The sequence below is a fragment of the Bombyx mori genome, chromosome 28 (assembly GCF_030269925.1).
Source record: "Bombyx mori chromosome 28, ASM3026992v2".
Lineage (NCBI taxonomy): Eukaryota > Metazoa > Arthropoda > Insecta > Lepidoptera > Bombycidae > Bombyx > Bombyx mori.
Window position 1 is genome coordinate 1,568,851 of NC_085134.1, and position 24,264 is coordinate 1,593,114.

The 24,264-nt window shown below is 39.5% G+C and overlaps 1 protein-coding gene across 2 annotated transcripts in view; it reads left to right on the forward strand.

Moving 5' to 3' along the window:
* The window catches only part of LOC101740303 (protein madd-4), a 411,429-nt gene that overhangs the window by 341,336 nt on the left and 45,829 nt on the right, over nt 1-24,264 (forward strand). For both annotated transcript variants that reach the window (XM_021352889.2, XM_062676723.1), the window contains exons 7-9: nt 512-694; nt 1,631-1,747; nt 21,398-21,542. In XM_021352889.2, the coding sequence (XP_021208564.1) occupies nt 512-694; nt 1,631-1,747; nt 21,398-21,542 (445 nt within the window). The remainder of the gene's footprint in view (nt 1-511; nt 695-1,630; nt 1,748-21,397; nt 21,543-24,264) is intronic.

Here is a 24,264-nt window from a genome sequence, read left to right on the forward strand (position 1 = left end):
GTCTATTACCCCTCTCGACCGGGTATCCGTAAATGGATTCCACAGCGTTAAAAAAAAAAGGATCTTCAAACTGGGTTAACAATAGAGCTGAGCCCCCAGTTTGATCTCTGTCATCTATCCATTTTCTTACATAAATTCGCTTCTTTTTAGATATTTCTTCTAACATACCAATTAGTTCTTGCATCATCACAAAGGTACATTCTCTCAACAAATTATTAACTCTGATTTTTTGCTGTTTTCGAGTATTCATTTTCTCGCACTGTCTTTACAAACGTGTTTCCACCATAAGAAATATCCTCGACTACTGACGAAGTACTGACTCCGTTTAAATCGTATGGGTCAGTTTTCGGCGCCAGCACTGACGTTAGTTACTGACTCAATATAAACCTGCCTTTACGCTCATTTTAAATGAGAAATATTTTCGGCTTACGAAGCTAATAACGCCTTGCATTAACAATGCTCATCAAATTCCGAAGACAATGGTAAACGACTTCTTGTTATTTTTCCACAGCCGTGTCGAGCGAACTCATCGCTACTGGAAGACGATGTGTGGCGTGAGCAACAGTGCAGCGCTCACGACAGCACCCCGTACGGTGGAGAGCTCTTCCACTGGAGGGCTCATCGGGACGACGCCGAACCCTGCGCTCTGACCTGTAGAGGAGTTCCGCAGCATTCTGGCGTGAGGCCAGAGCCGGTAAGTTACATAAACCACTCGCGTTGAGTTTATATGGAGTATATCGTTTTGTTACACTCTCCAGCATATCTTCAAAAACGTTGCCATTTTGTATCGAAGTAGACTTCAATGAAGAAAGAGCAGAAGCTGGATTTTATGTCTCAGTTATTGCATTTTTTTTTTTTGGAGCGAAGTTCCTTATGGGACGATGCGGAGGGGTACCCTAACCAGGAAAAAAGTCCGTAACGTAAGATTTTTATTAGTAATGCATACAGTGTACAACTTAACTTTGTAATAACGCACAAAAAATTACATATTTTTTTATTGACCACGATCTCAGAGCGTTCGTTTGCGCAATACACTAACTCTTATGCAAATAACCGTGAATGAAGTGTACCACAATAAGTTCGCACGTTACCGAATGACCGTGGGTTATTGCGAAGCCTCCAGTTTTATTTTCTTTATACCTCGAATAGAACTTTAAATTAATATTTTTATAATAAGGAACTTCGTTCTTATCCGGTGTCCCACGACACCACACATCTTTTGCGCAGAACTGCTTCATGACAGAAAGGGCTCAGGAAATACTGCTCGCCGTCTTCCAGTAAATAAATTCTTTTATCGCTTTTTACGTTAACCCTATCTAGTGATGTAGTGGTGCTATCCTAAGATGACACCATAAATTCTAAACGAGCTAAAGTGTTCAACGCTCATTATCATTTTCCGTATAACTGTCATAATATTATCTGGATCTATTTTTTTAATTATCACTAGTCAAAGCCAGTCTACTTTGCTGTGCAATATTTGATTTGACTCTGATCCGATAGCTATCAAAATTCACTGAATCACTCGTTAGGCCAATTTGAAGTTTTTCTGAAGATATTTTTCTCGAAATGGGTCCAGTTACTTCGGTTGATCCGGTTTCGATACTGAATAGGTTACGTTATTTTGTTACAGACTGTGTCACTAGACGAAGACGATCATATCGTGGTGGCTGTGCTCGCCGCAAGAGTGTCAGACGGTACCAGATGCAGGGCAGGAAGTCTGGACATGTGCATTGATGGACGGTGTCAGGTAAGCTATGTTTCGGACTTTGAAGAGTGAGTGTACTATTGTAATGATAACACCAAGTCCTAACTAAGTTGCTAATTTTAAGATTTTTCTCTTGGCAACCCTCTCTTCTGTTCCAGCCTTTTAGCTTCGTGCAGGGCAAGTTGTAATAAAATTTTAATAAAATTAGAATAAACGCTAATTTACTGGTGGTAGGACCTCTTGTGAGTCTGCACGGGTAAGTACCATCGCCCTGCCTATTTCTGCCGTGAAGCAGTAATGCGTTTCGGTTTGAAGGGTGGAGCAGCCGTTGTAACTATACTTGAGACCTTAGAACTTATATCTCAAGGTGGGTGGCGCATTGTAGATGTCTATGGGCTTCAGTAACCACTTAACACCAGGTGGGCTGTGAGCTCGTCCACCAATCTAAACAATAAAAAAAATAAAAAAAAAACGTACCGACATCCATAACATATTATTACCTATATACATGTTACGGAACAATAACAGCTTATGGTTGTGGAATGTGGAACGTTTATCTGTATAAGATCAAATGTATAATTATAATTTTCTGTCTTCAAAGGCTTAAGGAAAGTATTCGCGGCACACAGTAGATAAAGATACAGTTTTCGTGTCATTCAATGAACAAAAACATATGGTAGGAGGACCGAGAAAGTCTCATCTATCGGCATAAAGCTTTTTCGTTACGTGACGCTTTTGCCGGTCAACTCTGCATTAGCTACCGTCGATCCAAAATACCAAGGATACGCGGAAGACGTAACGTGGGACGCCCCTTGGTTAGGTGGTGCGATGACCTCCGCACGGTGGCCGGCAAGAAGTGGATGAGGAGAGCCGCAGACCGGGCTCAGTGGTGTGGATTGGGAGAGGCCTATGTCCAGCAGTGGACGACTGTGGGCTGTTGTTGATGATGATGATGATGATCCAAAATAAACGTAAAACCAAGGGCGGATCCAGCTTTGGCGCCAGGAGGGGGTCATATAGTCAAATTTTCGATGCGATTTTCGATTAATTATTGGAATTGAGATGGATATGAGTTTGATGCACTTCTTGACACTCGCGGCAAGGTCACTTTAGTTTTCACTTTTAGTTTTTCACTAATTAATGAGCCCGGACGGAGACGTCCCAGGGATACCTTAACCTTCGGTATCCCACCGCTGCCACCAAATTGTCATAGGGATTTGGCCGAAGGCCTTTTTAAAAAATGAGATTAAGAAAGAATAGATTTATTTAATTAAATTACAATAAATTGGGCTCAATTTAGGGCAAGTGTCACGTGCGCGGATGATGGTTTCAAACTGATTTAAATTATACGAGTAAATATAAAGAGATGATCAAACTGCTGACTTTGTGATTTGTAATGGGGTTCCTTAGCACTATTGTATACGGGAACCATTTATAACAGCTCGTTCCCAAACGCTTGCCATCATACAAAGTTATTATATTATATTAAATTAATTAAATATTGAAGGTATGTAGTTACATAAAATCTGTATAGTGACAAAATATATAAATAAAATCATTATGTTCAATTTGTGGTTCACCTAAGTCCTGGAACCAGCTCAGGGGGGGTCATGACCCCATGACCCCCCCCTGGATCCGCCGTTGCGTAAAACACCACAGTACTCTTATCGAGTACATATGTACCAACATCAGAACGAACATCAATTAATACAGTAAACCTAATTTCCGATTTTGAGCACTAAATTCCCTATTTCGTAATTAACTAGGCAACATTATCACGCGCTCTGAACCGCGGCTCGTTCGTCCGGAATTAATCAATAATATGGTGCACGCTTTGTTCGAAATTTGACGATTCGCAATAATAATTCCCCTTCGAATTTTGCGCAGTCGATGCGCGTTTACAATAATTACCCAACCGATTTTCAAACAAAATGGCATCATGGCATATAACACTAAATAATTAAGACAGTTAAAACGAACTCAACTTTTTTTTTTATTGCTTAGATGTGTGGCTCGTCCAGCCCACCTGGCGTTAAGTGGTTACTGGAGCCCATAGACATGTACAACGTAAACGCGCCACCCACTCTCCACAACCCATCATAATGTGGCCGTGGAAGCTCAAAGCAATTCGTAAAAGAACTTAAATTGGTTACAACAACCATTGAACTTCGGGTGGGCCGCGAGTGACTCCCATCGCCACTGCAAACAGAGCCATCCGAGCGACACCTAACGCCGCACCCCAAATTTTCCACGTCATAATGTTAAATTAACTGTAGCAGAACGCTATTTTATTAATGGCCCACACAAAAAGGTCGTGTTTATTTGCGACCTGCGCTCCGTAAAGCATAACTAACTGAATTTACTACACTACGATGCTATTTCTCGCGTATGTCCTATTTTAAAAGAATCTAGCGTTTTTATTGTCCTGCCCGTACGTGTTTTAGTGTAGGGTAGTTCTTTGTTGCGTAGGTGAATGAACGTGACGTCACTATCAGCTTGAGACGAGCTGGATGTCTCGGTTGTGGTAAGAACAGGCTCAAACCGGACCACATGATTGATAGCTTCGCGTCGGGAATAGGCAAAGTCGTGGCACCCACTACTGCGAGTATCTAATACGCACTAATACCAGTATTTCTGCAAATCATATTAATTTTACTCCACAACATGATATTTTTTTTTGATTTAGGTAAAAATAATAATTTTTTTTACGATTTAATAAAGCGTTTTTTACTGTTATTGTTTTATTTGTGACTTTTTGGCTACTATTCAGTTTTTGTGGTCAAAAAACATAGAAAAACACGAAAATCTAGTTTGAACTATGTCCCACAATAATATTCCTTCATCGTGGAAATCGATTCTGGGCGGGTATTGAGAATATACTTTCTTACAAAAAATGGTACTTACCAGCAGGATTTGAATACCCTCATAGTCGTATCGCTTGATATGAGTACACCAGGCGTCTTAAGCTTTAGACCATGCTAACTATACCTTTGAACGTTTGCCATTGACATGAATATTTTACCACCCTTGCGGACTCACAAGACGTCCTACCACCAGTAATTACGCAAATGATAAGTTTGCGGGTTTGATTGATACACGATGTTATTCCTTTACCATGGAATGACTTCCATCCATCCATTCCATCGTGAGCATTTTTGAAGTACGTATTTCATTAGAAAAATTGGTACCCGCCTGCGGGATTCGGACACCGGTGCATCGCTCGATACGAATGCACCGGGCGTCTTATCCTTTAGGCCACGGCGACTGCATGACATTAACATGACATTAAGTGATGAGTCGCTCGATTAACCGCCCCCTGGTGGTGACGACTAGCTTACGGAGGCTCTAGTCTGGCCCTCTTGTAGATCGATTTCAATATGCCTTACAAAAGTAGCCCAATCGTCTCCACCTCAATCACCCTATTTGAAGTCGTCGTGGCCTAAAGGATAAGACGTCCGGTGCATTCGTTTTGAGCGATGCACCGGTGTTCGAATCCCAGGCGAGTACCAATTTTTTTAATGAAATACGTACTTACCAAATGTTCACGATTGACTTCCAAGGTGAAGAAATAACATCGTGTAATAAAAATCAAACCCGCAAAATTATAATTTGCGGAATTACTGGTGGTAGGACGTCTTGTGAGTCCGCACGGGTAGGTACCACCACCCTGCCTATTTCTGCGGTGAAGCAGTAATGCGTTTCGTTTTGAAGGACGGGGCAGCCGTTGTAACCATACTGAGACCTTAGAACTCATGTCTCAAGGAGGGTGGCGCATTAACGTCGGAGATATCTGTGGGCTCCAGTAACCATTTAACACCAGGTGGGCTGTGAGCTCGTCCACCCAGCTAAGCAATAAAAAAGCTTCAGCAATAAAAGTTAATAAAAAAGAGCTTGTAACTTGAACCAAACCACTACTTTGCTCATTAAACATTCACACGGCAAGCGCACTGGTTCACACTGAAAGCTAGACACATAGCACCGACCCGTTTTGATAACGAGTTTATTTTTAAAATAAATAACTCGCACCGCTAAAACAATGTGAAAGGAATATGAGCCGTAATGAGTTGTGAAATAAGAGCCCCTTTCGTGTTCGCGCGAAATGTACTCTTTTTTCGGAAATTAAGATAGAAAGAGTGTCTGAATTCAAATTAAGGGGATGTCGGTATTTTTTTGTAATGTCGCAATTATTTCTCGGGTTAAGTGAATTTGGGAATTACCTGACAATAGTAAAATCGAAGATATGGTTTTGGCTGAGGTGCTAATTTTTTCATTGGAATCATAGGTTAGACTGAGACAAATTTAAAAAAATTACACTGCAAAAACCCCTTCCGCTTTCACAATATTATAGTAGACTAGCTGACCCGGCAGACTTCGTAGTGCCTCAATCGATAAATAAAAGACCTAAACTTTTATATAGAATAAACTTAAAACAAACAAAAGGAATCCGTCCGACGGGGGACACGTCAAAGGGAAAACAAAATTGTTATTTTTATTTAATTCCGAGAATTTTCATATTTTTATACCTTTTAAACCTTCTCTGGACTTCCACAAATAATTCAAGACCAAAATTAGCCAAATCGGTCAAGCCGTTTTCACATAGACATGACCAATGAACCGTGTGGACTAATAAGTTTAAGCCAAAATAAACATTGGCACGGGTAATAATTTACTCTGACATTTCAAAACAGGCGACTTTTTGGCGGGAACGCGAGGAGTGAAGTTGTGTGATTTATTTTATTTTGTCTATTTAGTGTTTCTTCGGGTTTAAATGTGTAATAAAGGTGGTTTATTAACTGTTTAATATCTGTGAAAGTGCACAAATGCGGGAAAATGAAACAAAGCCGCTGGACGTAACTTCTCGGGATCCTCCAAAAAGTCCACTCAAAAAATCTTAGTAAATGACCACCATTTTACTGAGATTATATTTCATCCCATTTCATTTTATTTCATCCCAGTTGATTAATGTCTCAAATTAATCATCTTCATATAATTTCACTCCATAATATCATTTTTCATAAAAATATGAATATAATTTAAAATAATACATGACTTCAAGGTCTCGGTTACCAGGTCATAAAATCCCTTAAAAAAAAATCAAAACAGGCGTTTATTCTCGCATGCCTGTTTTAGAAATACATAACTTACACGCTAACTAGAGGGGGCTGTTTGATAATTGGTTGCAGGGGTAAAATAAAATTGATACCATTTTAAATAACTAGATCGTTTTATTAGAACATAAGCCATAGTTACGTCGTAAACAAAGTTCTAAAAATATAAAATCAATACCTAAAATCATTACATACACACAAACAAAACAACTAGCTGTTACAATGAATGGAAACCGCGCGCTTTAACTAGTGATAGCTTCGTAATGACCATATAAGGTATTCGTTGGTACCGGAAATCAAATTCTTTCTAGAACATCCGATAACAAACACCACACGTCAGGCGGTCATAACAAGTGGCCACTTGATGGGTTTCGGTTTGAAGGGTGGGGCAGCCGTTGTAACTATACTGAGATCTTAGAATTTATATTTCAAGGTGGGTGGCAGCATTTACGTTGTAGATGTCTATGGGCTCCAGTAACCACTTAACACCAGGTGGGCTGTGAGCTAGTCCAACCATCTAAGCAACAACAACAAAAAAACTTGAATATTTTTTGAATGGCTCATATTTTTAGAAATCTGTTACAACATTACAGCCACCTAATGCTAAGAAGCCCGTTAACACTATAACAAGAATGAGTGCACCCAACATGACGTCAAAACTTTAATTAGAACCTAACCAACCTCTGAAATCAGAACCGAAGAAGACAATGAAACCTACAGCAACTGGTATCCCAAGAGTGGAAGGTCTGGTCTGAATTTTACTGGTGGTAGGGCGTCTTGTGATCCGCACGGGTAGGTACCACCACCTCGCCTATTTCTGCCGTGAAGCAGTTATGCGTTTCGGTTTGAAGAGTGGGGCAGCCGTTGATACTGTGACTTTAGAACTCATATCTCAAGGTGGGTAGCAGCATTTACGTTGTAGATGTCTATGGGCTCCAGTAACCACTTAACACCAGGTGGGTTTTGCTTCTTTACATACAAATAAGAATAAGCAATTTACATATAAAACATACTTAAAATACCTTTGAAACATAAATATACAATTGAAGTAGATACCAATTTCAGAAATCTACCTTATCACAAATTGAATTGGTTGACAACTAACATTAAAAAATAAAAGATGTGTGGTGTCGTGGGACACCGGATAGGAACGAAGTTCCTTATTATAAAAATATTAATTTTAAGTTCTATTCGAGGTATAAAGAAAATAAAACTGTAGGTTTCGCAATAACCCACGGTCATTCGGTAACGGCAAACTTATTGTGGTACACTTCATTCACGGTTGTTTGCTTAAGAGTTAGTGTATTGCGCAAACGAACGCTCTGAGATCGCGGTCAATGAATGATAAAAAAATATGTTATTCTTTGTACGTTATTACAAAGTTAAGTCGTACGCTGTGTGCTATAACTAATAAAAATCTTACGTTACGGACGTTTTTTCCCGGTTAGGTTACACCTCCGCATCGTCCCATAAGGAACTTCGTTCCAAAAATGCTCCTTAATTAATGAGGCGTTTGAAGTTACTTGGTTGATCATTTAACATTGCGACGTTACTCTCTGATCGACCAACGCACGTCATCCACTTCGCATTAAATGACAAGCAAACGCTTTAGGCTTTAATATTTACCGGAATTCCGAATATACATTTGCGGAGTATTATCAAAGCTATTTTCGTTTGGGACACACTGCTATGAGGTTTGAACAACGATACCAACGCAGAAAAAAAAATACCATTGCAAGATTGGGAATTATCTTTGTTTATTGGAGAAAATGCATGAACGACTCGCCAGCCATGTGAATTTTATCGTAGCTTATCTATCTATATAATATAAAAATGAATTGCCGTTCGTTAGTCTCGCTAAAACTCGAGAACGGCTGGACCGATTTGGCTAATTTTAGTCTTGGATTATTTGTGGAAGTCCAGAGAAGGTTTAAAAGGTAGATAAAAATGATCGGAATTAATTAAATAAAAAAAATTGTTTTCACTTACATGTGTCCCCCGTCGGACGGATTCATTTTGTTTGCTTTAAGTTTATTTTATACAAAAGTTTAGGCCTTTTATTTATCGATTGAGGCACTACGAAGTCGGCCGGGTCAGCTAGTATTCAATATATATTATATTCCCTTTTCCCTTTTATTCCCTTATATTCCCTTTTGATTAAGCCGCAATTCAACCTACCGTTTTAAGGGTGGGGCAGCCGTTGTAACTATACTTGAGAGCTTGAGACCTTAGAACTATATCTCGAGGTGGGTGGCGCATTTACTTCGTAGATGTCTATGGGCTCCAGTAATCACTTAACATCAGGTGGGCTGTGAGTTTGTCCAAACATCTAAGCCATAAAAAAAGATAGAAAATCACATTATCGTTTTAGGATTCACTGACTTTGAAAGTAGATCATAGCATCAATCCTGAACTCAAATAATTTCGTCAGTCAAACGAACCGTCTGTATGTGAAATCAATTTTATATTTCCCTCGAAATCCAACACCGCTCCTTATTAATGGATTCTGAATCGCAGTTTTGATTTTGTATATTGAAAAGGCGCCCCGACTAGCATTAAGTACCCTTTTGTTGGCAACGCACAACGATAGGATTGCTACTGGCAATAATTAATTATCAACGGTTTACGCACGCCTATTCTGGCAACCCTCTCGGCTTGATTATTAGTTTGTTAATTGGCAACACACAATAACAAGGTTCAATCAATACCGCGCTGCTTTCCGTCGCTAACGGGTCCAAACATGCCAATGATTAATTTATATTTTGTTTACTTTATCAACTTAACTAAATTAGGTAAACTTGGCAAAATCTGTGATCATATCATTCAATGTCTCGCGTTGAAGACATTCTCTTTAGATTGCCGAGTCGTCGTCGAAAAGAAGACTATAAAACTGTATGAAAACAGTTCCGATGCTAAGCTAAGAGCAGGTATTTTTGTTGATCGCACCTCGGTTATATGATCCAGTCGTTAGATTTGTTGTGATCTTTCGTTTACCTCTTTATTCCCATGTCTTTGTACCTACACTCAAATATTTTAGTCTAAGAGCCCGTGAGCCCGAGACCTTCGTTATTTTATAAAAGCTGAAAGTTTGTCAGTAAATATTTAATTATAATATTTGAAGATAGTCGTCGATAGAAGAAGAAGTCGTCGTGGCCTAAAGGATAAGACGTCCGGTGCATTCGTTTTGAGCGATGCACCGGTGTTCGAATCCCAGGCGGGTACCAATTTTTTTAATGAAATACGTACTTACCAAATGTTCACGATTGACTTCCAAGGTGAAGAAATAACATCGTGTAATAAAAATCAAACCCGCAAAATTATAATTTGCGGAATTACTGGTGGTAGGACGTCTTGTGAGTCCGCACGGGTAGGTACCACCACCCTGCCTATTTCTGCGGTGAAGCAGTAATGCGTTTCGTTTTGAAGGACGGGGCAGCCGTTGTAACCATACTGAGACCTTAGAACTCATGTCTCAAGGAGGGTGGCGCATTTACGTTGTAGATATCTATGGGCTCCAGTAACCACTTAACACCAGGTAGGCTGTGAGCTCGTCCACCCATCTAAGCAATAAAAAAAAACGGTTACTTAAGAAGAAAAAAACAGCATATAAAATGAATGTTCTGGAAGCCCAAACATGTATTAGTTACAATCGGAAAACCATACTAAAGTTAATCACTAATTGCCGAATAGCCACATATTCTGTAATGCCGCAGCGTAAGGCGAAAACATCTGGCAAAGACCCAAACCCATTTTCTTTATTAACCGTCCTTTCCACAATTCAATTGATATAGAATTGATTGAGTTCATATATGAACTAAATAAACTCAAACGGTGTATATCTAGCTCAGAACATTAACGACAATTATTTCAAGCACAGGTTCATTATAATTTCAAAAAAAGGATGACAACGTCCGGTGCGAATACGTACTTAACAAATGTTCACGATTGACTTCCGTGCATTAGACGCCTTCAGCTCTAACACTAGGAGCAGGTTTAGGGACCCCGGTAACTGTACTCGTCGAACTCGACAAAGAGGTCGACGTGCATAACCCATGCATCAGCCCGCTGAGTTTCTCGCCGGATCTTCCCAGTGGGTCGCGATTCCGATCCGGTAGTAGATTCATTCATTCGCGACGCAGCTGCTCTTGAGTTGTTAGGTCTCCTTCGGAGGTGTTCGGGCAGATGTTAGCAAATCCCACCACTCCTGGATGAGCCTTTGCTCGCCCACCTGTTCTGGTGAAACTGGAAAGGTCTCCGGGCCACCACTAATAATTCAATCATAAAAAAACAAAACAATAAAATGACTTCCACGGTGAACGTATTACATTGTGTAGTAGAAATCAAACCCGCAAAACTTTATAATAATTTGCGTAATTACTGGTGGTAGGACCTCTTGTGAGTCCGCACGGGACCACCACCATTCTGAAGCCGTGAAGCAGTAATGCGTTTCGTTTTGAAGGGCGGGGCAGCCGTTGATTGTACTGTTAAAAGCCAGACCTTACAACTCATATCTCAAGGTGGGTGGCGGCATTTACATTGTAAATATCTATGAGCTCCGGTAACCACTTAACATCAAGTGGGCCGTGAGCTCGTCCACCGATCTAAGCAATAAATAAATAATAGTTGAAAAAACCTAAAAAAATACGCTTTTATAGAGAATCCAACTAAAAAATAGAAATTAAATTTAAATAAATTTGAATTAAAAATACTGTAACAAAAAATTATTTTATTATAAAAGAGTGCTTTTCAGGATATTATCAAAATATCCCTTCTACTCATAATAATATCTGTTCATAAAATATTTTATAGCTACTGATACTATGCACCCCACGTTTTTTTACAATAAAATCATTTTTTCTTACACTATTTTTAATTCAAATTTATTTTCTGTTATTTACTTGGATTTTCTATAATAACGTATTTTGTTAGTTTTCTTAAACTATTATTTATTTTTCATTTTTCAGTTGAATTTCCATATTTTCACATGTTTTTTTTTTTAAATTTTTTTAATAATGAATTGTCATCGGTCCTTAATAAGTATATTTCGAGTTAATCCGACGTTTTGAAGGGGGTCAAAATCATGTTCAAAGATTCCGTTACATACTAACATACATACGTCTGAAGCTAATAAAAGCGTATTAAAAAAAATGCGTGTCACACATAGGAAAACGTGATAAAGTTTCCTAAAATTATGCAACAACCAAAGAAACTCTAATGAACGAACATTCTCGAAATCAATTTTAAAAACTGCAACTTTCTAAAAACAAAACCTGAACTTTAGCTTCGTCGAAATGAATATAAAACAATAAATTATGCAGATACCGCAAATCTTAATTTGAGTCTTTAGTATAAGCACTTCGGAAGTTTTCTTCGGACTCACTAAACTGTAAAATATTATATACCGGCCGCGGAGAATGCTTCTTCTGTTTCTTCAAAACTTTATACGAGGTTTTAAAAACTATATTTTTCAATTTCGGTTCGGTATTTAATTGTCTCTTATACGTTATTTTTCATCTTATTTTATTACAGGTCGAAAGGAATAGTTGGACGTTTGATTATCATTCACAAGTTTCGGTTTTGAAATGGTATTCTGTCCCGCTTCAATAAGCTTTCTATCTCTGTCTAACACTCTAACTTATCCGTCAAAATCTTGCATTTGGGAGTATTTAGTAGTAGTTTTATTTTTCTAATTATAAAGGCAACTGTATCATACAATACAGCCTTATCTTTTATATATATTTTTATATGAAAAACGATATTATGAAATGAAATGAAATCATATGAAATGAATTAGAAATGACTGTTTACTGGTAGTAGGACCTCTTGCGAGTCCGCACAGGTAGGTACCACCAACCCGCTTATTTCTGCCGTGAAGCAGTAATGCGTTTCGGTTTGAAGGAGGGGTAGTCATTGTAACTATACTGAGACCTTAGAACTTATGTCTCAAGGTGAGTGGCACATTCACGTTGTAGATGTCTATGGGCTCCAGTAACCACTTAACACCAGGTGGGCTGTGAGCAAGTCCACACATGCAAGCAAAAAAAAAAAAAAAGAGATGAGATGATATGGGATGAAATATAATCTCAGTAAAATCGTGGTCATTTACTGAGACTTTTTCAGTGGACTTTTTGGAGGATCCCGAAAAGGCTTTTTTTGTGATTGAAATTTTACTGGTGGCCCGAAGGCCTTTCCAGTTTCTCCAGGACAGGTGGGCGAGCAAAGGCTCAGCCAGGAGGAGTGGGATTTGCTAACAGCTGCCCGAGCGCCTCCAAAGGAGACCTAACAACTCAAGAGCAATTGCTTCGCGAATGAATCTACTACCGGATCGGAATCACGACTAGCTGAGAAGATCCGGCGAGAAACTCTTGTGAGTCCGCACGGGAAGGTACCACCACCCTGCCTATTTCTGCCGTGAAGCAGTAATGCGTTTCGGTTTGAAGGGTGCGGCAGCCGTTGTAACTATACTGAGACCTTAGAACTTATATCTCAAGGTGGGTGGCGCATGGTGGGTTCCAGTAACCACTTAACGCCAGGTGGGCTGTGAGCTCGTCCACCAATAAAAAACCCCAGTACGATTGACAGAACTAGTTTGTAGGGCCTTATAGCAGTCATGCTAGTTCACATCATAGCAATAGTAAACCAGAATTCTTACTGAGGTGAGTTCAATTGGTGTCAAAAATGGGTGTAAAACCCGTACTGTATTAAAATTAGAAATAAAAACAATGACTATACTTCTTAATAGACGTCGCTCGTGAACTATATAGCTCGCTGACAATAGTTCTGCTCTGTGAAGAATTAATTTGCGTTGCGACAACGGCTTGTGGTTCGTAAAGAAAGATTTCCGGGTTTTCGTTTTGTTCGAAAGGCAAACGAGATATTACGGACTCAACGTTCCGGGCCACATAGTTTTAATTTTAAAAAACGGAGAACAAACATCGTGCCTAGGACAAAGCCGTACCGAGCGCCAACGACTCCTGTTGCGGTGGAAGTCATGAGCTAAAGCGAGAACGTGCCGCAGGACTAAAACGCGGCGAAAAACATACAAAAAATGTTAATGGTTGTCTGTAAAATCGGCTTCGGACGCCAGTATTACATGATAACGTCAGTAGCAGAAATTATCGAGCTGCTAACTCTGACGTCACGCGAGAAGAGAGATAAATGTGTCACGAGCAAACAGTTGGACCGATCGTGTTTTTTTTTATTGTTTTGATGTGTGGACGAGCTCACTGGTCACCTCGTGTTATGTGGTTACTGGAGTTCATAGACATCTACGACGTAAATGCGCCGCCCACCTTGAGATATCAGTTCTAAGGTCTCAGTATTGTTACCACGGCTGCCCCCACCCTTCAAACCGAAACGCATTACTGCTTCACGGCAGAAATAGGCAGGGTGGTGGTATCTATTCGCGCGGACTCACAAGAGGTCGTACCACCAGTAAAAATGTCTCCCTATCGTTTGTTCCGCGCCCTCGCTTACACGCTCAGACTCAGGCGGAAAGTGACACTTTTTCATGCATGCAACCGGTGTCCATCGACGTTGTCACGTCAAAAAAAACTTCAACTTTTTAAAAATTCCCACAAAACAGTTATCCAATTCATAGCAACGACAAGTTCATCGCGGTTTGCGTCAAAACATGAGAACGAAGTCACAATTTCAATATAAGTACCCCAGCACCACCCATGAAACCATGTAGAGTACAGAAATTGCATATTTAATTTTATAGAGAAAAACCTCTACATTCTCTCACTCTTATCAAGCTTAACATCAACTTCTCTTGTACCTTAGACCAGTTCCAGGCCTTATTATTTCGCGTCCCCATTCCCTGATGATGTCAGGTCGCATCCGGCATTGTGTCATGAGGTTTCAATACCCATTTTTTTTTCTTGTTTACCCGGTATAAAGGAATGCGTTTGGCTTTTACGATTCTATTGTGAGTTCCGACGCGATAATTTCCGTAGAACTTTTATTTCTAGAAAATCTGTTGTGCTTAACAGATTCGATTGTTCGTAAATAAATTCAAATTGATTGAGAGAATTCAAAAAAAGTTACTTCGCCACATGTCGTATCTTTTTAGGCCATTTTAGGACATTTTAAAATGCAAACATTGAGTGATCGCCGCGATATGTTAGGCTTGTGTTTTTTACATCAAGCTATGAGCGGTGCTGTCGACTCCCAATCCATCCTCAATAAATTCTCTTTGAAGGTGCCATCCAGGTTATCTCGTCGCCCCGTTGCTCTTTTTAGCACCCGCTTTAGCAGAACCAATCTAAGCAAGCACTCACCTGTTCCTCGTCTAACTAAACTTTATAATAATCTAGTCAGTAAAGCTGAAAACCTTGACATATTTGGCAATTATCATACATATTTGGTGATATTCAGGAACAAAATTATAAAAAGTTGTTGTCGAACCTCAGCCTCAGCCTTGGTCTGAGTACTCGGGTATTACTGTCCTTGTTGTCTTTCTTTTGTTTTTTTTTAATTTTATTATTATTAGTATTGTTAAATCTCTGTTGTTATATTAATGTAATGCATGCTGTGATTGCCTCTAATTAGAGTTGCAGTTATCAATTGCTCCATACATGTCAATGTTATTTTATGTCTTACTGTAAACCCTGTTAGTAATAAAAAAAAATGGTAAATAAATAAATAAAATGGGAGAGATGAAGCATTGTTAATGACGTAAATAAGCAAATGAGCCCCCAATGGAACTGCCGCTACACCCGGTATACAAACAATTTCATGTAACGCCTCAACTAGAGATGGATCGTACTAGGTAAATCAGAAACTAGGTCCACCTGTTCCTAATCTTAAGAAATACCAAATCCACATAATCTTCTTAATCTTTACTGGTGGTAGGACCTCTTGTGAGTCCGCACGGGTAGGTACCACCACTCCGCCTGTTTCTGCTGTGAAGCAGTAATGCGTTTCGGTTTGAATGGTGGGGTAGCCGTTGTAACTATACTGAGACCCTAGAACTCATATCTCAAGGTGGGTGGCGCATTTACGTTGTAGATGTCTATGGGCTCTAGTAGCCACTTAACACCAGGTGAGCTCGTCCACCCATCTAAGCAATAAATAAAAAGCCAATAAAAATGAGATAGATATGGTTACACAAGGGGGTCGCGGGTTCGAATCCCGCCAAGGGAAGATATTTGCATGATAAATATAAATGTCTTTTCCAGGGTTATGAATGTATATTAAATATATGTATGTGTATAATAAAAATCTTACATTTATTTCCGTTATCTGGTACCTGTAACACAAGTTCTTTACGAACTTATCACGGGACCAGTTAACGTGGCGTGATTGTTAGTATATATTACTGCTGACTATAAAGCTGTTTCATAGTGTAATCTCTTTTACTTCGTCATTTTCTTGGTTAAAAGAGAACTTTTCTTGTCGCTTAAATAATAAATGGGCCAGTCTTGAATTCCATTTTCACTGAAATGAAGGACTGAAATTGTTTCCCCAAAGCTTTTGAATTAGACTGAAAGGCGTCTTATGTCCTCGATAGCAATAAAAAATCGCCTCTCGTGTTTTAGACCAAAACCCATTCAATTAGTTTTAACCGCCCCATTTATTCGGGTCTAAGTCTCGTATTTCCAATGGGCCACGTGTTTTTTTCTCAGCTCGTTGAGAAAACGTTATTAGTAATAAAACACAGGTGTTCTGAACTCTTAATTGCTTCTCTCTCAAAGTTTATGGCCGGAAGGTTTATAAATTACGGACCTCTTGTGAGTCCGCGCGGGTGGGTACCACCACCCTGCCTATTTCTGCCGTGAAGCAGTAATGCGTTTCGGTTTGAAGGGTGGGGCAGCCGTTGTAACTATACATGAGACCTTAGAACTTGTATCTCAAGGTGGGTGGCGCATTTACGTTGTGGATGTCTATGGACTCCAGTAACCACTTAACACCAGGTGGGCTGTGAGCTCGTCCACCCATCTAAGCAATAAAAAACCGTGGGAAATGGTTCTTCGGCGTGACACTAGCGCCACCACTTGCCTGTCTGTTAGTGCGGCAAACCACAACAACTAAAACAGAGTTTGTCACGCGAAGCCGCTGTAGCCGCATCGGCACGCGCATAATATTTAAATAGTGTGAAAAGGTCCCCTTTTCATATAAAAAACTGGAAGATAGTGACAGTGACCTATGACTTTCTACATGTGAAGGATAGATGAACTGATTCTCTCGGCAATACTCATCCTCGACCAGGACCTAGGCCATATCCTAATCATGTACTATGAACACACAATATATCGGAAAAACCGAAATTTTACTATTTATTTTTTATATTAAATACATGTCATACATAATAGGTAAAAAATACGTAAAGGCAAAATTAAATGAAGTGGGAGGTAAAATTTAGCGCTATGCCAAAGTAACCATTCCACGTGGACAGAGTCGCGGGCAAAAGCTAGTTCTTTTGTAAGCTAATGCGTAATTTTAAAATAGAAATCGGCTTAGTTCCGTCAATTTTCTTTCAATAACCCGGAGCGCCTTCCTCCTCCTCGAATCGTGTTCCTCATGTCTGAGGGTCGTGACCACCATCACCCATGAGCTTCAATCTTAAGATGTTTTTCCACTTTCCCCTGTCCACGGCGTCATGCAGCGCGCTGTACACTGTACTGTCCAAAGCGGTGCGGATTTGATCGGACCAACGAGTATGGCTGCGGCCTCTAGATCTGTTGCCTTCAACTTTCCCTGTGATCATAAGTTTTTCCAGGTTATCGCCGTCTTTCCTCGCAACCTTATCTTATTCGAGCAAAGCTGTATTGAAAAACATCTTCGCTTCCTAATATCGAAGTACTAATCAAAGAGCAGATCCACCACGCGACAAGGTATCTTCGAAATTAGTTGCTGAAATCAATTCCAAAAGATCCCCCCGAACTTTTACATTCCCTTCTGCCAACCAAAGAAACTTCAGACGCACAGCTTGGCTACTTTATCTGCCTGTTTTGCATAATTCCATATATTATTTAAGTTGAATTCTCAAGGAGATCGTTAGCATAATATCAGGATGTTACATCGCATATTAATGCAGGAGTTTTGGATTCGAACAGGATTTTCGTAGGGACTTTTTCGTTCCAGTGGGATTAATGATTTCCTATTGGTTTTATGTCTTCCCATTACGGTTCAAGCGAGAAGAGGCTGGCTTTGGAAGTCGTGTGGGAATATTAAAATTAATATTACGGATGTAACGTACTGATAAATCTATACTAATATTATAAAGAGGAAAAATTTGTTTGTTTGCTGGTATTGAATAGGATCTGAAACTACTGAACCGATTTGAAAAATTCTTTCAAAAATTCTTTCAAAAAAATTAGGGATCCTTACTGAAACTCCAATAATGTAACCCAAGGTGTAAAAAAATTACCTAAAATATTCTTTACATCGCGTGCCCTGCGAAAACTATTGATCATAGAATAAAATAATGTACTACGACTTTGGAGGACATATTATTACTTACAAAAAATGTCGCAACAGTATCTAACTATTATAGTTACGCCGCAAAACAACGTCAAATATCGTTGAAGTTTTTGTTAAAGACCCGAGCGAAGCCGGAGCAGGCCGCTAATATATTATATTATTATATTAGCACTAACTCTTTTGAACAATTAATTGACATAAGCTTGACGACGCTTGCCGAAAAGAAAATCTCAAAACTCTACAAAATATTAAATTTGTGGATGTCTAAAATTAAATGGTACTAACTTCATATCAGCCATACTAAAATCTAACATATGGAATGCCATTTTGGTGACGGTAGCACCTTACAGAAGTAATCTTACCCAAAAGAAAACCTTATAGAAGAAGACCTTACCTAAAGAAAACCTTACAGAAGTAATGCGACTTTAGTACCTCGCTCTATTCTAGACTACTAAGGCTCATATAAATGAAGATGTAACTAATGCTGCATCGATGAAATAAAAATCTGTCTGGCGGTCTATATGACACTGTTATGCCAATTAAAACCAAAGACATCCTTTCTTTTAAATTGCCGCCACAGCTTTACAATCCCGAAGTGCCTTGAAAAAGCACAAATAACTACACTCAGCAGACACTCACTGGAAACTTTATAGCTGGTGGTAGCATGTTTTTTGAGTCCTTAAGGGTAGTAACTAGTAGGTAAGGGTAGGTTTTGAAGTTGTCGTGGCCTAAAGGATAAGACGTCCGGTGCATTCGTGTGTATCGATGCACCGGTGTTCGAATCCCGCTGGCGGGTACCAATTTTTCTAATGAATACGTACTCAACAAATGTTCACGATTGACTTCCACTGTGAAGGAATAACATCGTGTAATAAAATGAAACCCGCAAAATTATAATTTGCGTAATCACTGGTGGTAGGATCTCTTGTGAGTCCGCACCGTGCTGCCGTGAAGCAGTAATGCGTTTCGGTTTGAAAGGTGGGGTAGCCGATGTAACTATACTGAGATCTTAGAACTTATATCTCAAGGTGGGTGGCGCATTTACGTTGTAGGTGTCTATGGGCTCCCAGTTTGCAGTGTGGGGCAGGTTTTGTACTGTAAAAACTGAGACCTTTGAAATCATGTCTCGGGGTGGGTGGCGGCATTTACGTTGAAGAAGTCTATGGGCTCCGGTAACCATTTAACACCAGGTGGTGCGTGAGCTCACCCACCCATCTAAGTAACAAAAGAAACAAAGCTATGATATGGTGTATGTGTCTATGTGTTAAAATAAAGTACGAAATGAAATTTATATGGCTTGTCCACATTAGGAGACAGAACGATAGTGTAAATGGTACTCAAAAGCAAGCTACGAAGCTACGAAGCTACGAATGAGGGGCTACGAACCAATGCTGGCATGGCTACGAACCAAGCTACGAATGAGAGCCCAAACACAAATCTTTTAGTGTACCACTGTCGAGTGAAACCTGAAATAGTAAAATATACCTTATTCGTGTCCACCCAGGATAGGCTTTCCGTTGCATAGACGGATGATTAACTCATAGCTCATCTAATATATTTTTTTTATGTTTGAAGGAGTACTGGTGGCCCGGAGGCCTTTCCAGTTTCACCAGGACAGGTGGGTGAGCAAAGGCTCCGCCAGGAGGGGTGGGATTTGCTAACAGCTACCCGAGCGCCTCCAAAGGAGACCTAACAGCTCAAGAGTAGCTGCTTCGTGAATGAATCTACTACCGGATCGGAATCGCGACCCGCTGAGAAGATCCGGCGAGAAACTCAGCGAGCTGATTCATGGGTTAGGTTGCACGGCGAACTCTTTGTCGAGTTCGACGAGTACGGTTACCGGGGTCCCTAAGCCTGCTCCTAGTGTTAGAGCTGAAGGCGTCATCTAATATTAAGTAGTTATTGGAGCCCATAAGCATCGCCTTCAAATTGGAACGCACAAATTCATCAAAGACAGTGCAAAAGCTCAGTACAAATTCTCTTATTGAATTCAGTTTTAAACTAATTCATACGATTTTGATAGCAACGAAAACGAAAAACCGTAACCGCCCTACTATATTATGATAATCGAAAGATCCAACACATTTGTGTGAATAGCCCTCCTCGACTCGATTTCGGCCCACTGAATAAATGATGAGCCCTCAACAGTTACATGTCCCACGTAATTTATATACGGCGAGGAAAACTGATTTTTTTTTGACGAGGTTTTTTTATGCGCTTTTTCCTCTGCGCTTTTTTCACGGCACGGTTTGGTCTAGCTTGGTCTTTGATATCCTGGTCCAAATATACTAAGTTTCAATGATTTTTATAATAACTTTGACCTTGGCAAGCTAAGGAGTTCTGGCGTTATTTAATCTACACAGCCCAATTGATACTCATTGCGAAGTGCTTAACACTGGTTTGGACTCAAATCCAAGATATGAGTTAAGCCACTGCTTCTCGTTCCATTGTCTTTAGGCTTCTTTATATGTATATAGGTTTATGTATCTAGATACAGTGCGTCTCTTCATATGTCACAACTAACAAAGATTATTGGCTCAATTTACATGGCGAGATGCCAAAAAAACCTTAAGGAATGTGGTACTTCCTCAAGTAAAGGCCACTGTTGCACAGAACCCTAGACTAACGGTCGTCAGCACCACGTCAGACCTCGGTCAACGGGTCAAGCTGGTGTCACGTGCAACATCTTTCTTTTCCCTACCTAAGCTGGTAGCTTTGAGAGACTATGCCAGCGTAACCGAATGAGTAGGTGAGCCCCCGGGGCTATAACCTGAGGACGTTGCTAATAGTAGCCCTAGCAAGAGCAGTGCTTCGCAGGATTTACCTCCGGAATGGAATCGCAACCCACTGAGAAGATCTGGCGAGAAACTCGGTGGGCTGTGTCTGTGTCAATTTACTCGCCGAACCCTTCGTTGCAAGCGATGGGTTCAATGAGAAAGATGAATGTAGTGCATCCTCAAAATACCGCGATGAGTCAGACAATCAAGTACTCAATTTTTTCTTTATGGTGCGGTGAAGTCGAAGAGACTTTGAAACAAAAAAATATTGTTGAAAGCTATGTTTCTGAGTTAAAACTAAAGCCTTAAACGTTTATTACTGTTTTTTAAGTGTCCAGAGATCAATTAACTTTGGTTTTGATAGTTTAATTTTGTTTCAGCGTGTGGGCTGCGATCTTCGGGTTGGTTCAACGAGGAGGGTCGATGAATGCGGTGTCTGCGGAGGAGATGGGTCATCCTGCTCTCGACCGAGGTACCACTGGCTGGCTACGCCTGGATCTCTATGCTCTGCAACATGCGGAGGCGGTAAGTTCTGCATCCTCACCAGTGTCTAAGGTCTCGGAAATACATCAAAAGCAAATCAACGACAGTCTCAACTCTGCTCCAGGGTTCTTTGAAGTATGATATACCTTTTTAAACACCTGAAATCCTTTTATCCTGATGATGAATGAAACACCTACGTTTTATTTTAATGGAAAATTACGGACCAACAACACCTTTAGTCTTCCGTGGCCAACCTAAAAGTAAAATATCAGAAACTTCGAAAATAATAACTACAAAACCACAAGATTAAACTGTAACAGTAGTTTTAAATAAGATACCTCATTTATTTTAACCAACAATGGGCAAAATAAAGCACCAAACCACGTGGACACAGCACGATCAAGTATCATTATAGAAGCAATATCATATATAGCATTATATGTATATAGATATGACGGATAGACGCTGGTTCCATGGTGTTTTTAAAATGATGACGCCTTATTCTTCATCATTATCATTGCCTTCCATAGTGACAGTAATTAAGACTCACTTTACCAATGAATTCCATTTATTACATATCAAGTGTACAGTGATATCAACAGAGAGCTCCGCCTCAGTCGGCTGCTCGAGCTGGAATGTTTTGTGTGTTTTTTTCCTACTTATGCTGATAGCCTTGAGAGGCTATTTCGGCTTGGCCCTAACATGTAGGAGAGCTCACGGTGCTCAAACCGGAGTTTTGCTTACACTAGCCCTAGTAAGAGCAGTGCTTCGCAGAATCTACCTCCGGATCGGAAACGCGACCCACTGAGACGATCCGGCGAGAAACTCAGTGGGCTGTGTCTGTGGGTTTATTCGCTCGTCAAGCGCTTCGTCGCAAGCGACAGCTTCGACGAGGACGGTGACCAGGTTTTGTGCGACAATTGTCACGCGTATTTATAGTAGAAATTGGGGGTAGCTCAGTCATGAATTCTTTTGAATACCATCTTAAGCAGTTGTTGACATGCGTAACATTAAGGAAACAGTTAACATTAACTATTTTTTAGTTAACCAAATAGTGACGTCGCGCCGACAGATATATGACAGGGAGATAGCATTATAAATAGATAACATTATATACAGAAGTAATAGCATTATATCGGGGGGTAAAGGGCTATATAGCTTAAGTGACTTTTCGCTTAATATTTTTCCACATTTATCTTTGTAAAAGGGTTCGTTATATTTGGTATTAGCATCAACAATACGATGTTTTTAATCAAACATCAATTATGTTTAGACCATTCAAATAGCAGAAGAACTTTTGTTTTTCGTGATATTATTTTCCAAATTTTAAATTTTTTAGAAATATCGTATAGAAATAACTAAACTAAAAAGTAAATAAATAATTTATTTTCCTCTGTCAGATAATTCATCTCATTCACTTTACCACTCTATCAATATCAAAATAAATATTTAAATATGAGTTATGAATAATTTAAATTACTTACATTACGTTTGTCGAATCTCCACGGAAGGAACCTCATTATAAATGAAGTTTCCAGAAAAGCTGACGGTAAGAAGTCAAATGATAGAGCTCTAAGTACTATCAAGAGTCACTTTAATTAAACACTCCTATGTAAAGGGTACTTTATATCATAAAATAAATATAGTGTGTTTAGATGTTGAACTTTTTTTATTACTTATATTGGTTGACGAGCTCACGGCCCACTTGGGGTTAAGCGGTTACTAGAGCCCATAGACATCAACAACATAAACTTACCTTGGAACATAAGTTCTAAAGTCTAAGGTTACGTGTTCGCGTTCCGCATATGTTCCCTTTATGTTCCTGATATTATTATTACCTTCCATTTATATTCTTTGTCATCGTCTCTTTTCCACTTTCTTCCAAAAAAATTGAAATTTTTCTAGCTGAATGGTTTCGGTTTTATTCCTACCCACATTGGTCGGGGATTTTGTTTTCGTCACATGCTTTTCTTTCTTAACCTACTTTCCCGCGTTACCCATCAGCTGTTGCACGGAGTCAATGACCTCGAGAGACACGTCTGCCTTAGATTAGTTACAATGAATTTATAAAAATATGAATTAACTGTCTTAGGATAATTCACAAATGAAATAATCCGCTACAGCAATTTTGAGCGTCAGAAATCCAAACCGCTTGTGGCCTAATATATTAAAGCAACATTGTTAATTGCAAATGTCGGCCTTTGTAATTTATATCACAGGATCCGCCATTAGTCGAAGCCTGCGATAAATCAGTGCAGAAATTCCTTTTGTCTTGAGTCGAGCAACAGTTTCTTGGCGGGAGCGGTCGACGGGCGATTTTTTTGTTGAAGTTGCGTTGATCGATTTTGTTCCGCTGAATAACGAATAAACAATCGATCTGATGGTTTAGTGCTCGAATGATAAATTGTATAACTGTCACCATACCCTTTTAGCCGTAAGACAGTATTGTGACATGGTTGTGGATTCAAAGTGGGACTACCCATAAATGGTTGGTCGGTTTTTATCATACTTTCACAATAAAGAAAATTAACCTCTCTTATTATGTACCTGTAAGTACAAAAAAATTTACAAACGCTGATCAGCCCAAACAATCTCTAGACTCTAAATGTTTTGGATAATCTAATAATGTAAGCTTAATTATTTGTGAATTTATGTCCGCGCATTATGTTATTAATATTTCAATTCCTTATATTATATTTTCTTACCTTTCATGGGTAGCTTTTAACTTGTATCTGTCCTATATTTTTCGCAAAGCAAACATCAC